Raw genomic sequence first — 17,509 nt, forward strand, 5'->3', positions numbered from 1 at the left:
CATAAAATAGACTTCCTTCACAATGAGAGTTTTTACACTTAGAATAATAAAGCAATTTCAAATGCAACTGCCTTTAGATAATTTTTAAGGAGTGGGACATTTCAAAGAAATTCTTAGAGTTTTAGGCATGCATGTGGCATCTTCAACTTTTAGAAACTCTTTCATGATAATTTAAAATGTTTACTTACAGATGTTTTGAATTCTGAAATGTCATGAACCAGAACCTGACTCTGGTTCCAGGGTAAAGATCTAGAGTAGCAAAGGCCAATAAAACATTCTGTAGTGGTAGAGATATTCTGTATTTGCATGTCTTTTGAGCACTTGAAATGTGGCTAGTACAACAGAGAAACTGAATTTTAAATTTTGCTTCATTTAAATAGGTTTGCATTTGTGGGGTATTGGGGGGACTCAATAATATGGGTGTAGTAACCACATTGTTTTTCATGTGAAACCTTCATAACTGGAGTGTATATCAATAATACCTTAATAAAAAATTGCATGAAAAAATAAGTTTGCATTTAAATAGTAACATATAGCTGCCCTTTTAGACAAAACAGGTATAGAGGCCTGAATCTTTTCAATGCAAATTAGATTTGCTGTCTTGGGAAGTGTATGTTATGTGCTTTTCTACTTTAAAATAATTAAGGATAATGAATTAAAGCAAACTTTTCTTACAGGGTAGATAAGAGAACAGAACTTAAATCAGTTGTACTGTCTTTGGCTTTCATAAATACAGTTCTAAATAAATATGACTTTCATACCTTATTATCATAGAGGTTGAAATAACTTGAATTTTCTCATAGGTGACTTTATATGTTTGTTCACAGTTTGATGAAAAAGATTCCAATTTTGTTGCTTTTCAGGCTATGTGCATGATTGCACAATTATGTTTATAAAAATAAAATGTGCTATTTTTTCTGATTATAAAAGTACATGTTGAAGAGGTGAGGCTTAGAACCTCACCCCCCCCCACCCCTCTGTTTTGAGAGAAATCTTCTGCATCCATGGATGTTTTGTTTCCCTTGTCTAGCTTGGATCAATACTTAGCCTATAGGCACACACCTGATCATCTACATTTGCTTTCTTACAGCACTGAACTATATTTTCTACCTTTATCTTGCATCTACCTACCACTTCAGCATTTTATTAAAAATAATAATAATAATAATAAGGGAGAAATGTGGGATTCACATATAAATCAAGTATAAAAATCAAATGAATATTCATATTTGATCTGAGTGTTTATAGTTCATAGTGCATGATCAAAACCGAAAGTTTCTGTGACGACTGCCCTTGTACTATTCACCATGTAAGAACTTATTCATTATGTAAGAATTTGTACACCATGTAAGAACTTGTTCTTTATGCTTCAGAAGATCCGAGACTGATGAGAATTAGGCTTGGGGTGGATTAATGATTGTGCATTGAGTCCCCTGTACAGAATTTTATTGTTGTTAACTGTTAACAACCATTTGACCAATAAATAAATATGAGAGATGCCCTCTCAAAAAAAAAAGTACATGTTGAGAGTATAAAATTTCAGAAATATGAAAGGTGTAAAAATAACTACTGTAACTTGTTAAAGGATACACAAAATAAAAAGATGTAAATTATGACATCAAAAATGTAAAACCTGGTGGGAAATAAAAATGAACTCTAAAATGCTTTCCAAATTATCAATTTAAAATAGATAATTATAAATATTATTTTTATGTAAGCCTCATGGTAACTACAAAGTTAAAAGCTAGAGTAGATACACAAAAAATAAAAAGGAATCTAAGCATACCACTACCAAAAAAATCAAATCAGAAAGAGAACAAGACGAAAAAGAAAGGAACAAAGGAATTACAAAACAACCAGAAAACAATAAACAAAATGGCAATAAGTACATACTTACCTAAAGTTACTTTAATTATAAATGGACTAAATTCTCCGGTCAAAAAACAGATTGGCTGAATGGATTAAAAATAATAAGACCCATGTATATGAGGCCTACAAGAGACTCACTTCAGATGTAAGAATACATACAGACTGAAAGTGAAAGGATAGAAAAAAATATTCCATGCAAATGGAAACCAAAAGAAAACTGGGGTAGCTGTATTTACAAAAGACAAACTAGACTTTAAAACAGACTAATAAGACACAAGGACATTATGTAATGATAAAGAGATCAGTGCAACAAGAGGACATTTCTGCACCCAAAGTGGTAGCACCTAAGTATATAAAGCTAGTAGGGGGCTTTAACATCCCACTTTCATCAATGCATAGATTATTCCAACAAAACAATCAATATGGAAATACTGGCCTTTAAGAGCACACTGGACCAGATGAACTTAACAGACATATACAGAACATGCCATCCCCAAAACAACAAAATGCACATTCTTCTGAAGCACCCATGGAACATTCGCCAGGATAATCATATATTAGGACACAAAATAGGTCTTGATAAATTTAAGAAGACAAATTACATCAAACATATTTTCCAGAGACAGTGGTATGAAACTTGTAATGAGTTACAAGAAGAAAAATGGGAAATTCACAACTTTGTGGGATTAAACAACATGCTATTGTAACAACCAACGCATCAAAGAAGAAATTTAAAAAACAAGACAAATAATGGAAATACAACATACTAAAACATATGGGATGCACCAAGAGCAGTTCTAAGAGGGAAGTTCATAGCAATAGATGCCTACATTAAGACACTAGGAAGTTTCTCAAGTAAACAACCTTAGTTAAAACCTCAAGAAATGAGAAAAATAAGAATAAACCGATCCCAAAGTTAGGAGAAGGAAGGAAATAAAGATGAGAGCAGGAATAAATGAAATAAAAACTAAAAAGTTAACAGAAAAGATCAGTGAAACTAAGAGCTTTTTTTTTTTGAAAAGATCAAAAGAATAGACAAACCTTTAGTTAGAATTACCCATGATAAAAAGGACTGAAAATCAGAAATGAAAGAAAAGGCATTACAACTGATATTGCAGAAATATAAAGGATCACAAGAGACTACTGTGAACAATTAATATGCCAAAATATTGGACATCATAGAAGAAATGGATAAATTGGAAACATACAACCATGATTCAAGACTGAATCATGAAGATATAGAAAATCTGAAGAGACCGATTACTCATAAAGAGATTGAATCAGTAATCAGAAGCCTCCCAGAAAACAAAATCCAGGACCAGATGGCTTCACTATTGCAGTCTAACACACATGTAAAGAAGTAATACCAGTCCTTCAAACTCTTCCAAAACACTGAAGAGGAGGGAGTACTTCCAAACTCGTTTTATGAAGCCAGCATTACCTTGATAGCCAGAACCAGACAGGGACACTACAAGAAAAGAAAGTTACAGGCCAATTTCCCTGAGGAACATGGGTGCAAAATTTTCAGTGAAGCACTGGCAAACATAATTCAACATTAAAAGGATAATACACCATGATTAACTGTGACATATCCCAGGGATGCAAATATGGATCAATATCTGCAGATCAGTGTGATCCACCACATTAACAAAATGAAGGCTGAAAATCACGATTATCTCATTAGACACAGAATTCAGCATCCATTTGTGATAAAAACTCTTAGGATAAGTGTAAAGGGAAGAAAACTCAACATAATAAAGTCCATATATGGCAAGCCCACTGCTAATATCCTATCTAGTAGCTAAAAGCTAAAAGTTTTTCCTCTAAGATTGGGAACGAGACAAGGAAATCCCCTCACCACTTTATTCGACATAGTATTAGAAATACCATCCAAAGCAATTAGACAAGAAAAAGAAATAAGGTATCCAGATCAGGAAGGAAGAAGTAAAACTATCACTGTCTACAGATGACATGATATTATATATAGAAAACCCTAAAGACTCCACCAAAAAATAGTCAGAACTGATAACAAACTGAATTCAGCAAAGTTGCAGGATACAAAACTAATACACAGAATCTGTTGCATTCCTATATACTAACAACAAACTAGCAGAAACAGAAATCAGGAAAACAATTCTATTTAAAACCGCATCAAAAAGAATAAAAAAGCTAGGAATAAACCTAGCCAAGTAGGTGAAAGACCTATACTTTCTTCATGAGAGAAATTAACCAATAAATGGAAATAATCCCATGTTCATGGATAGAAAGAATTAATATTGTCAAAATGGCCACGTTGCCCAAAGCAATTTAGAGTCAGTGCAATCCCTATCAAAATTCCAATGATATTTTTCAGTGAGCTGAACAAATAGTTCTAAAATTCATGTGGAACCACAAAAGACCCCATATAGCCAAAGCAATTCTGAGAAAGAACAAAGCTGGGTTGATTATACTCCCTAACTTCAAGCTCTATTATCAAACTACAGAATCAAAACAATATGGTACTGGCACAAGAACAGATCCATAGGTAAATGAAACAATATAGCCCAGATATAAACCCATGCATATATGGTCAATTAATACAATAATATAAAGAAGCCATGAATATACAGTGAGGAAAAGATAGCCTCTTCAACAGCTGGTTTGGGAAAACTGGACAGCTCCATGTAAGAGAATGAAACTGGAAGCAATCCACATTTATGGATAGACATATTTGAGAAACATGTATACAAGATAACAAGGAATAGGATCTCTAACTTTAAAAAATTAAATTTTATTTAAATCACATTAGTTTAGTAGTAGTCACTTATAAGAATTTGAAATGGGGGATATTATGTTCCCTGACTTCAGGCTATAGTACAAAGTAACTCTAATCAAAACAATATGGTATTGGCATAGGAACAGTCCATAGATGAATGAAACATAATAGCCCAGATATAAACCCATGCATATGTGGTCACTTAATATGTATTAAAGGAGCCATGAGTACAGTGGTGAAAGGACAGACTCTTCAACACCTGGTGTTGGCAAAACTGGCCAGCTGCATGCAAGAGAAAGAAACTAGATTAGTGTCTATAACTACACACAAAAGTAAACTCGAAATAGATCAAAGATCTAGATGTAAGACATGAAACCATAAGACTCTTAGAAGAAAACATAGGCAATATCTCTCAAACGTAAGTGTGAGCAGTTTTTTCCTGTACACAACTGCTCAGGAATAAGAAACAAAATAAAAAATGAAAAAGTGGGACTATATACCAAACAAAAATGCTTCTGTACAGCAAAGGACACCAGCAGAACAAAAATGTAACCTACAGTATGGGAGAGTATATTTGTAAATGATTCATCCTATTCGGGGTTAACATCCAAAATACATAAAGGACTCATACTATTAAACACCAAAAAAAAAAAACCCAATTAAAAAATGGTCAGAAGACCAGAACAGACATTTTTCCAAAGTAGAAACACAGATGGCCAACAGGCACATGAAAAAAATGCTCCACATCACTAATCATCAGGGAAATGCAAAGTAAAACCACAATAAGATATCACCTCAGACCAGTTACAATGGCCACTATCCAAGAGACAAGAAAAAACAAGTGTTGGCAAGGATGTGGAGAAAAGGGAACCCTGCTACCCTGTTGGTGGGAATGTAAACTGATATAGCCACTGTTTGGAAAGCAGTGTGTAGGTTACCAAAAAAACTAAAAAGAGAAATGCCATATGACCCAGTAATTCCACTTCTAGGAATTTACCTGAAGAAAACAAAATCCCTGATTCAAAAAGATAGATGCATCCCTCTGTTTATTGCTGCATTACAGTAGCCAAGTTATGAAAACAGCCTAACTGTCCATCAGTAGAGGGGTGCATAAAGAACAGGTGGTACGTATACACAATGGAATATTATTCAGCCATAAGAAGAAATCCTGCCATTTGGAACAACATGGATCAACCTAGAGGGGTAGTATGCTAAGTGAAATAAGCCAGGCAGAGACAAAATACCATATGATTTCACTTTTTTATGGAATCTAAACACAAAACAAAATGAACACAACAGCACTAGACTTACAGACACTGAGTAGTGACTGGTGGTTACTATGGGGGAGAGGTTCGGGTGAGTAGTTGAGGGTGAGGGGGATAAAAGGGCTCAAAAGTTTTCAGTCATAAGTTGTTCAGAGGGATAGTAGTATAGCATGGAAAATATAAGCATTGCTTCTGTAACGTTTTCCCATGTTGACAGTAACTGCAGTAGTGAGGGTGAGGATTTAATATGGGTGACTGTAGAATCACTGTTTGCTTGAAACCAATATAAGATTGAATATCAATGATACTTCAATTAAAAAAATATTTGAAATGGAAAATATCCTTTGAATCCACTGAAGTCTGCCACAGTTTAGATTTAGTAAATCTCTATGGTTTTTAGCTAAGTTCAGTGTTCTTTCACTAAATTGAGATGTTCACCTTTATAGTAAATGACAGAATCAAAAATCATACTCTGGTTTGATATACTGATGGTACACCATTTAGAATTTTTGAATACTTTAATAAATCACAGTAGAAACACAAGTTATTTTATTCATTAAGAATTTCTTCAGTAATCCCTTCCCCTTCCTGGATCAAACTACTCCTTCTTAGAGCTGTTGGGAGGACAGTGTAAAGTAGGTGCCCATGTCACCTGCTGAGCCATGGTAGCCCAGCATGGCATGTCAGAGTCCTGTGAGTAGAGGAGGAAGTTCCACAGACAGACTGCCTTGTATATGGAAGCAGAACCTATGCAGGGAGGGGGGCAGTCAAGTTTGGAGATTCAGAGTCCTGGTGGGGTAACCAAAGCATTCATAGCTGGAAGTAGCCCAGCATGGGGTGTCAGAGGCCAAGGAGCACGTCCATATTTGGATGTGGGTCACCTGACACAGTGGCAGTGCCTGATTGAAAGGAAGGGGGCTTCCCTCCTGAGGGTTGATGAGGAGGGCCTCACTGCAGAAAGTGATCCAGTTTGGATGGGGTGTCAGAAACTGAGTGGATGAAGTGGACATTCACAGTGTAGACAGACTTGGAATAGGGTTTGAAAACCTGATGGGGAAAAGGGGAAAGGGTGGTGGCCAAGATGGGAGACTCGCTATGTACAGGGGCGATTCATCAGACATATTAAGGATAATGAGAGTGAGTTTTCTTACTGTCAGAGAATTGCGTTACAAATAATGGAAAGAGAAGGCTCGAATAAGTAGTACTGTAGTATTGGATTGGAGATATTCTAGTGAACTCAGTTGTTTTCAATAAACAACTAAAGATATTTAATGTGCAAGTATGAATACAAATATATGAGGGGCATGTGTGTTCCCTTCCTCTATCCACTGATAGGATCTAAGAGAAGTGACATGCGCAGTAGCAGTGAGCACACTGCCACAGCTACTTGGAGAAATGTTTGAGCCGCGTCTACAGTAGGGAAAGCATAAGATGATCCTGGAACATCTTAGTGTGCCAGAAAGCAGGGAACCGATCAGGGAATGACGGAGCCATGCCAGAAAGACAGAAGTTGGCTTAAAAAGGTTCTTAACTGCTCAAAAATGAAGCAATTTTAACATCAAAATAAATGATAATAGCAGTTTATAAATTATTAAATGAAGAATCTAAATCCATACAATAAGAGAATAAAGTGAAATCTTTATGCAAAACAGTATTTATGTAGACTCAAGTACCTTTTCACAAATACTCAATAATCACAAAGGAAACAAGTGAAACTTTACCATGAAACCTTGCGGAATGGCCTTAAGTGATCAAAATGAACACCATCACTACAAGACGATCTGAAACCATGGACCACATCATCGAATACACTGAGAAAAGCGTGACACTTGCTTCTGTGATATTCCTGCCAGAGATGTATAAACCAAATGTAATAACAGCACAAAGCCAAACTGAGAGACATTCAGGAGTCAGAATTGTATACTTGTGAATTGTCAAGGTCATGACTTCAACTGTCACCTTAAGACTAGAAAAAGAAGGGCAAATTCAATCCACAGTAAGCAGAATAAAGAGACCCACAAAAGATCAAAGCAGAAATCAATTAAGTAGAAAATGAAAACAATAGAGAACATCAATGAGTTCACAAATTAGTTCTTTGGGAAAATTAATGAAATTAATAAACCTCTAGCTAGATTGAGCAGAAAGAAAACACAAATGACCAATATCGGGAATGACAGGGGACGTGACTCCAGATTTTACACATATTGAAAAGATTATAGGAAATTTTATGAACAATTTCATGTAAGTTTAAAACTTAGAAAAAATGAACAATTTCCTTGAAGGATGTAGATGGTCAAAGCTCATTTTTGCTACAAAGGACATTATTGGGACATTTGATTGAAACTACAATGGAGTTTGAGGATTAGATAATAGTCATGTATTCATATTAATGATCTGATTTAATGAATGTATTAGGTTCTCTTAGAATGTTCTTGTTTATTGGAAAAATATACTATTTAGAGATGTTGTGCATAAGGGCTGCAATTTACTTTCTATTGACTCATTTGAATAAGTTCTCTGAACTCTACTTGCAACTTTTTTGCTAAGGGGGTTTATTAAAAAAGAAAAAAAGTAACAGTACTTCCATGCTCCTATGTGGCAGGCACATATTTTAACAGGAAGTTTTTTCTTTCTTTTACAGCGGAAAGGGAGCCTCCTTTATGTGAAATGAGTACAGTAAGTGCCTTCTGGCACATAGTCGAAAATGAATCCCCTACACTACAGTCTAATGAATGGTGAGTATGGCTGAGAGATATATTGTTCAACATGGTAAAATTTAAATACTTTTTCATAATGTGATCAAAATGATTTCATTTCAGTGAGGTGAAGTGTATATAACCTGAAGAAATATTAAAATAACTTTATTTTATCCTTACATCATGTTTATCCTTTATTATCTCTACTTTTCATAGCATATATGCAATTTAGTTTAGAAATAAAAAAATGATGCTACATGGGAGGAAAAGTATGGCTTTTGTATAAAAATTAATATATTTTTTGTACCTTCGTGACACATGCAACTCTGATTCTATAATAAATAGCATGATTTACACATTCATATTTTATAACTGCAGTATATAGATTACCACAACCTGTAGAGATATTTAATTGAGGAATGGTTTATAATTGATATGGTATAAAACATAGGTAAAAATGATTTGATAACCTATCAGAATTTCCAGATAATTCATAATTTTTGGATCATTTTAATTGTTATTTATTATTCACAATGTGGGTTGATGTTGCATCGCTGCTTTGATAATACTGTTATTCATGTAAAGAAATTTATTGAGAACAGATGGACAATTTTAGGAAACAAGGATTTTCATCAGTGATAGAAAATTTTAATGGGAAATTCTTCAGATGTATCTAGCATTTGAAAAGTTCTAGGGGACTACCTACCGTACTTAGCAAACACTTTAAAATTCACAAGTAAGATGCATAAAGTAGGAATAATTTATTTTTTATCATTACATAATTAAGGCAAGTTCACAGGTCTTTGCTGCTTCTGTAGAGATGTTTTGAAGAAATCTTGGCACAGTTTATTATGGTACATCTGAATAAAATACACTAAACACAGGCTGTCTTTACACTGGTTGATACTTTGGAGATTCAAAAAAGAATTCTTGTATAAAAGAATTAAATCTTATTTGAACATTGATGACAGGCATTGATGGAATATATTTTACTTACTGCCTTACTGAACTCTCATCAGTAACACTATTAGATAGTATGTTACAGAACTCTAATTTTTTTAAAAATCTTACTGTTTTCTGGAACTTTTATCCATTTGCTCAAGGACACTAAATACTCAGGTATAAAAAATGTTCCTTCCAAAACAAATAGTGTGATGTTCTGAAACATGTTATGATCAAGGGTCAAGCAAGAAAGAGACGTGACTAGAGAAATGAAAAAAAAAACTAAGAAGAATATTATCTTAGATTTGCATGCAAAAAGGAAAATGATTGACTTCCCTAATTTACCTCAACGTAGAATGAGTTTTGATACTTCAGTATGTGAGAGCAGGATTTTTAAATAATGTGTGCAAATTTATCTTTGGAAAATGGTAAAGATTCATTAGTTGCTTTGCATAGCTTTTTATAGACTTACATGATAAAATATATAGTGTATTGTGTCTGCCTTTTTTTTTTATCATTTCTATTCTCCCTCCCACCCATAGGCACATGTCTTGATTTGTGGATGTGTTTTTAAAGGAAATAGCAATATGTTCACTTGATACTTTCCTTTACAATAGGTCTGATTGTTTTCACAAGTTTGTAGATTCTTGCCTCCAGAAAATCCCTCAAGATCGCCCTACATCAAAGGAACTTTTAAAGGTCAGTTAGACTCTGTTTTGTACACCTAAGAAATTATTTTAAAGCATGTGTTTTATTCTTCTTTGACTCCAAGTCAGTATTAAGTACGCTGTACTGTGTTTTGCTAAAATATTAATTTTATAATACTGTTCTTTCTTGGAAATTTTCTTAGATGCTGTTTTTTCATTTGTTTTACAAAATTAACTGCTTTTACCATGCCTGAATAGAATATATAAATATTCATATAGTAGTACTAAATGGCTTAATTTTTATAAGTGGAAGAATATATTCATGAGTTACAACTATAAATTTTAATGCATGTGGAACAATGTCATTTCAGAGGTGGCAAAGCATAGTTTAACTTTGGATTTAATTTTTGTATCTACCACACATTATATATCGATCTGTCCTATATAAAGTAATATGAAAGTAAGAGAAATGGTGTGTAATACATTTGCATAAATACTGTGGGAGAAAAGAGATTTCAAAAGAACTGTTAGAAATGGATATCACATTTTTGTTTCCTTTTGAGACACGTTTTTCTAACTTAGCAATGAAAATATTTTAAAAATAATATGAATTCTATTCATTTTTCAGTAGGTTTGGTTACCTAATTTAAATAAATTATTAGTATATGCTTCTGTTCTCAAAAATGTTTTATTTCATTTAGAGGTTGACATCTTATTAATAGCAATAATTGTATTGTTCAAATTAATGTAGTTCTTAAAACATCTAAATAAGGCATTAGTGAGTAGCCATTGACTGTATCTCTTTGTAACTCTAAGAAGTTTTGTGGAGTTTTCACTAGAAAATTAGACTTTCTGCATGAATGTTTTAGAATTTCAAAGAAGTTCAGTTTATTTTCACCAACACCCAGTTCAAGAAGATGCAAGGATATTGAAAGGATCATGTACATATTCAGTAGGGTTATTTACAACTACAGTATGTAGAAGAGCGGTATAAAGTTTCCGTAACACTTAGGAAATTCTAGGCCATAAGCACACTTACAGTCTCAAATGAAATCTCAAGCAATAGGTATTCACAATAGCAACAAAAGGTTTAATATAGGTATGAATTATGTTAGTGAAAAATAAGCAGGATCCATTTGTAGAAAACTATTAAATAACTTAGAATTATAAGATATATTATTTTTGGATAAAAAAGACCAAATATCATAAATAGTGGTACATGCCAAGCTAGGGCTCAAGAAAAGGAAGAATGTGACTGGCTTCTCACATTTGCCTAATGAAAGCAAAAGAAGCTCTTTTGGTAATAACCCAACCCTCCAGGAACGGATACTTGACCTTGGGTGATCAGATCCCAAACCTGCATATATATTCATGTACCTGGTCCATTTTTTATGGTGACCTTATTGGAAGTGATAGGAAGTATCTATCAAGTGCATTCTTCCCTTTGGCCTAATCACATTTCTGTTGCAGTCTGTCATAAGGAAAAAAAATAAAATGGAAAAAAGTGACTTACTGTATGAAGCTATTTATCTCAGAATGAAAAATTGAAAATAATGATCCAGAATTAGAATAATGGTTCTGTAAATTTGGCATGAACATTTGATGAAATAGTCTGTAGGCATTATGTTTACGAGGTGAAATAGCATAATACAGCAATGAAGAAAGAATAATATATAGTTACAACTCTTCAGAGAAGAAATAAATTTGAACTAATAAAGGAGGTAAAAGTCTTAAAAGAATTCAAGATCATCTCATGAACTCCAGTGCACAAGGCGTCTTTCTGCAATCTGTGCTAACTACAAAACAAATCTATACACAGAAAATTCCTGAGAAGAAATAAATATCCAAAAAATACCAAATGTAACAATGATAATCTTATGGTAGAATTGTTCTTTCTACTTTTCTATATTCGATAATGTTAAACTTTATTAAATATTAATGGTAAAATCGCTAGTACATAACGTCTTTTAATCAACTGCTAGTGTTTTATGAAGTGCCATTTAAGCAACATAAGGGAACCCATAATACCCAAGTGGTATGTTACGTAATTCACTATCAGTAAATACATTCCTATTGAAATCTAATGTAATTCAGAACTGAATGTATTTCCTCTATGAAATCAGTTCTAAGAATTTGTGAGCATTTACTTAGGGCTCTAATTGGACTTAATTCTTAATGTTCACTTAGGCTGTGATTATTTCAACTCTGCATTTTCAGTTGGCCAACAAAGGTGTCATGTTCAGAGTTTTTGTAAAAAGTACAGGGGAAGTATGTAGTCACAGAGTATATACATGTAAATTAAGTTTTATAAATATAAGAAGTAAAAAGCATAGCAGAATTAGATAGCTATAGATTACATTCATTATCTATCACTATTTAGGATAGTAACCCTAGGGTCTAAGAAGGGATTCATTTGTTCTGAATGAAAAAATATATAGGTCTCAATCTGACTTTTGCCTTTTATTCTTAACCAGCACGCATTTGTTCTTCAGGAGCGCCCTACAGCAGTGTTAATAGATCTCATTCAAAGGACAAAGGATGTGCAGAAAGAGCTGGACAACCTGCAGTACCAGAAGAAGAAGGTCTTTTCCCAGGAGGCACATAATGGACCAGCAGTAGAAGCACAGGAAGAAGAAGGGGTAATAACTTAGAAATGGCTCAAATATTGGGGTCTCGTTATTGGCTTCTTTCCTTATGCAACTTTTCTTGCCAAGAATCTTATATCAGTGGTTTCCAGATTGTCTTAACAGTGATTCTCTAAGGTCCCAGGTGGGGAAAAAGGTTTTGCATTCTTTAAACCAACCTCTTGGTAGTGTACATTAGCATAGTAAAGCTCTGTGAAGTCTTTTATTAAAGAAACCTGTTCAACTTTTATTTAATCTAGTCCCTCTCAAAATTCTAGGCCACTGAACACTTTTTTGCCTGATTGTCTGATGGCATGGGACATGCTTTTGGAAGTATTTGAAATTACAGGCTTTGAAAGTTGACAGTGCTGACACAGAAGTCATTAGAATTACCAGCCATTTTCCTTATCTTGTTTATTGTATAATCCTTTCCCTCAGTTCCTTTTATGTAATGTTTTATAAGTGTTTATTAAATTGGAAATTTCTTGCCTCTTTAAAAATAAATAAATAAATAAAATAAACATGTGAGTTAGCTAAATTTATCATGGGGGAAAAAAATTACCAAGCATTCTTATTCTGTTACTAAGAACACTTGATTCTTTTCAGTTGTGTATAAGGATTCATTCCTCTACATGATTCTAAAATACTCATTTTATAGGTGAGTAAAGTAAGGCTCAGAGTGGTTAACTAACTTACTGTAGAAGCATATGGGTTCGGATTCATATATTACTCTTGAGACCAAGTTCTTTCCATGTTGCCATGTTTCCAAATTTGCAGTAGAAATGTTACAGAACTTCCTCACAAGGAAAATATAAAGCTAAAGGAAAAAATTATATAAAGGAAAAGGAAATATATATATATATAAAGGAAAAGGAAAAAATTTGTGGAGCTATCTTTTTTAGTCAAAGTATTTTCTGTTTTCTTATTTGCTCATGTGACAATGCCAAAGCTTTGATTCTTTTTTATGAGAAATATCCCTGCATTCTGAAACCGAGAGTAGTGGTTACTTTTCTTTTTAATAGAACTACATAATTAATGAACTATAAAATAAAAGACTTTCTTACATACAGTTTTGGTGTTTTTGATATTTTTTAGTTCTAACAGTAGTCACTAGAAAATTGGGGCTATTTTAGGTATACAAAATGCTTTAGTAAAGTGAAATCAATAAAATTCTAATGTCATTAAACATTAGAATAACAGCAACTTTTTAAGGCTGTGGATGTAAGAAAAGATCCTCTGTATACCATGGGTCTGTATTTATTGTTCTGCATATCTTAAAGAATTTTGGTATTGTAAGACTGTAATATTGGTGCCCAGATACCAAAGCTTCCCGGGTTTCTTCAGAACATCAGTCTTCTAATTATGATTAAATATAAATATAATTTTTTAATTTTACACAAAAATAGGAATATTAAATTACTTAGTGGAAAAAGTTTGGGCTAAAGACTGTATTCTGAGAAGGAAAGAAATATAAAAGGCTTCAGTAAAAAAAAGAGATGTTTATAGGATTAAGAAAAAAGGTTGGGGTTTGTTTTCACCATTGGAATCATTGAGAAATGAGCAGCATCTCTGTGTATACCCCATGAGATGTGTAGTAGAAATGGATTTCAAAATAATGTCAAAAATTTTAGAGAAAAGACTACACTTTGGAAATAACTCGGAATTGATTAACTTTTTCACATGGTTAGGCTTTTTCGTATTTACTTTTTGGTCACTTTTTTTTATCTGTCAACTAACAATTGATAAACTTCCTGGTCTTGGCAAATACAAGGAGTTTCTCAAAATAAACCACCAACTTTCTAAAGACTGTACGTGCCAAGCAGTGTGCTAGGTGCTAATAATCAAGAATTCAGGAGATAAAGATATTTGAATCTAATGCTCTTTTCCCTGAGGAACAAGATCACGGTGTTGGACAGACAGGAATAGTGAATCTTGTTGGAAGTAATCAGTCTATTGCCAGCATATCCAACAGGGCCAGTAGTCAAAGCAATAGTGTTAACAGTCTTCTAGATGCCTAAGATGACAAGAGTGAGCTGGACTTGATGGAGGGAGACCACACAGTCATGTCTAATAGTTCTCTCATCCATTTAAAACCCATGATTATTTGGATTTCAGTGAAAAAAATTTCAACTTTGTTAACTAATTTTCTTCGTCTGGTTAGTTTAAGAGTTTGGGGTTTTTTTTCCTTTGATGTTTCAGAAGTTTGGAACATAATTTTAGACAACTTACTTTAAAATGACAAAAGGCTTTTTAATTCCCAGTTTAATGTCTTTTAGGAAACATGTTTTGAGAATGCAAAAAGAATATTTTTTAAATCTTAAAAGAAAGAAAGAAATACCATATAATGTTTTATTTGAAGTTACTTAGATGAAAATGAAGGTATTTAAAAATAGTAAGGATACAACATGATTTTAGTGATAATGGTTGCCCTTGGGAAGTGGAGAAAGGTTTAAGGTAGGTGATAATCAAAAGTGACTTTTGTGTTTTCCATAATGTTTCCATTTTTAAAATAAAACTGAGTGTAATTGTAGAAAATTACAACTTCTTGGTTTAGGAAATAAGGATGTTTGCTGCACTTTCACGTGTAAGATTTTAAATTTTCTTGAAAACATTTGAAGATCAGGTAACTCCTTTTGCAATTGATAGGAATGCTTCCTTTTTAACTTCACTGCTTTCAATATTACCAAAAAGTTACTAGGCACAATAGCTAAAAGATGGAGCCAAACCAAGTATTCATCAACACATGAATGGTTAAACAAACCATAGTATATACATACAATGGAATATTATTCAGCTGTGGCAAGGAACAGCGTTCTAATATATGCTACAACGTGAGTGAACCCTGAAAACATGCTAAGTGTATTATTAGAATTCCACTTTTATGAAATATCTAAAATAGTCAAATTCATAGAAAGCAGATTAGAGGTTGCTAAGGGGCAAGTGGAAGATGAAATACTTTCATTTTTTTACTTTTTTTATTTTGGTATCATTAATGTATGAATACATGAGCAACATTATGGTTACTAGACTCCCCCTATTATCAAGTCCCCACCACATACCCCAGTACAGTCACTGTCCATCAGCGCACTAAGATTCTATAAACATCATACATGTCTTTATGTGAACATGATGTTTTAATTTCTGTGACAAATACATAGGGTAAAATTGCTGAATCATAGGGCATATGTATGTTTGACTTCATAAGAAACTGTCAAACAACTGTCTGAAATGGTTGTACTGTTTCACATCCCCATTAACAATGTATAAGAGTTGTAGTTGGTTCACATCTTCTCCAGCATTTGGTTTGTCAGTCTTTTTATTTTAGCCTTTCTGGTGGGAATGAAATGGAATCTCATGATGGTTGTCTTTGCAATTCCCTATGACTAAAGATGGCACCAGAATCACCTTGTCATGTGTTTATTGTCCATTCTTGTATCTCTTTAGTGAAGTGTCTTTTTAAGTCTTTTGTCTGTTTTCTTATTCAAGTGTTCATCTTTTTAATACTGATTAGTAGGAGTTTTTATATACTCTGGGTATAGGTATTGTATCTCAGATATGTCTTGCAAATATTTTTCTCCATCTCTGATAAATTAAAACTTTTTAGTTTTAAAATCAATTTAAACAACCCTTTAAAAATGAGTAAAGGCCATAGAAAAGCTAAAAGCTTTTACTCTAAAATCAGGAATAAAACAAGCTGCCTACTCACAACACTTTTATTCAACAGAGTATTGGATGTCCTAGCTATATTAATGAGGCAAGAAAAAGAAAGAAATGGCATCCACACTGGTAAGGAAGAAGTGAAACTGTCATTGTTTGGAGATGACCTGATACTACATACAGAAAGCCCTAAAGACTCCACCAAAAATATTAGAATCAATATATCAACTATACCTCAATTTTTAAAAATGTGTTAAAGACTTGAATACACATTTATCCAAAGAATATATACAAATGGCCAACAAGCACATGAAAAGATGCTCAATATACTTAGTCATTAGGGAAATGCAGATCACAACCACAACGAGGTACCACCTTATTGCCTCTAGGATGGCTAGCTACTCTTTTTTTTTTTTTTTTAAGGTATCATTGATATACAATCTTAGGAAGGTTTCACATGAGCAACATTGGTTACTACATTCACCCATATTATTGAGTCCCCCCTAATACTCCATTGAAGTCACAGCATAGTAAGATGCTGTAGAGTCACTGATTGTCTTCTCTGTGCTATTACTGCCTACCCTGTCTCCCCCTTCTATACTGTGTGTGCTAATCATAATGCCTCTTAATCCTCTTCTCCCTCCCTTCCCCACCCACCCTTCCCACCCCCTTCTCCTTGGTGACTGCTAGTCCCTTCTTGGACTCTGTGAGTCTGCTGCTGTTTTGTTAGATGGCTCGCTATTAAAAGAGAAAAACAAAAATAAAGATGGAAAATAACAATTAGGGAGCACATGGAGACATTGGAACTCCTGCTCTATATTGCTGGTAGGAATGTAAAATGTCAGCTGCTGTGGAAAACAGTTGATGATTTCTCAAAAAGTTAAACATGGCATTTCCCCATGACCCAGCAATTCTACTCCAAGATATATACCCAAAACAATTGATAGCAGGTACTTAAACAAATGCGTATACATAAATGTTCATAACAGCAGTACTCACAATAGCCAAAAGGTGGAAACAACACAGAGATCCAGCAACAAATAAACGGATAAAC

General features: G+C 33.6%; 1 protein-coding gene across 1 annotated transcript in view; it reads left to right on the top strand.

Moving 5' to 3' along the window:
• The window catches only part of LOC108388213 (serine/threonine-protein kinase TAO1-like), a 158,488-nt gene that overhangs the window by 110,382 nt on the left and 30,597 nt on the right, over positions 1 to 17,509 (top strand). The window contains exons 11-13 of the mRNA XM_073234689.1: positions 8,531 to 8,624; positions 10,145 to 10,226; positions 12,649 to 12,813. Coding sequence (XP_073090790.1) covers positions 8,557 to 8,624; positions 10,145 to 10,226; positions 12,649 to 12,813 — 315 coding nt within the window. The 5' untranslated portion in view covers positions 8,531 to 8,556. The remainder of the gene's footprint in view (positions 1 to 8,530; positions 8,625 to 10,144; positions 10,227 to 12,648; positions 12,814 to 17,509) is intronic.

The sequence above is a fragment of the Manis javanica genome, chromosome 4 (assembly GCF_040802235.1).
Source record: "Manis javanica isolate MJ-LG chromosome 4, MJ_LKY, whole genome shotgun sequence".
Taxonomy (NCBI): Eukaryota; Metazoa; Chordata; class Mammalia; order Pholidota; family Manidae; genus Manis; species Manis javanica.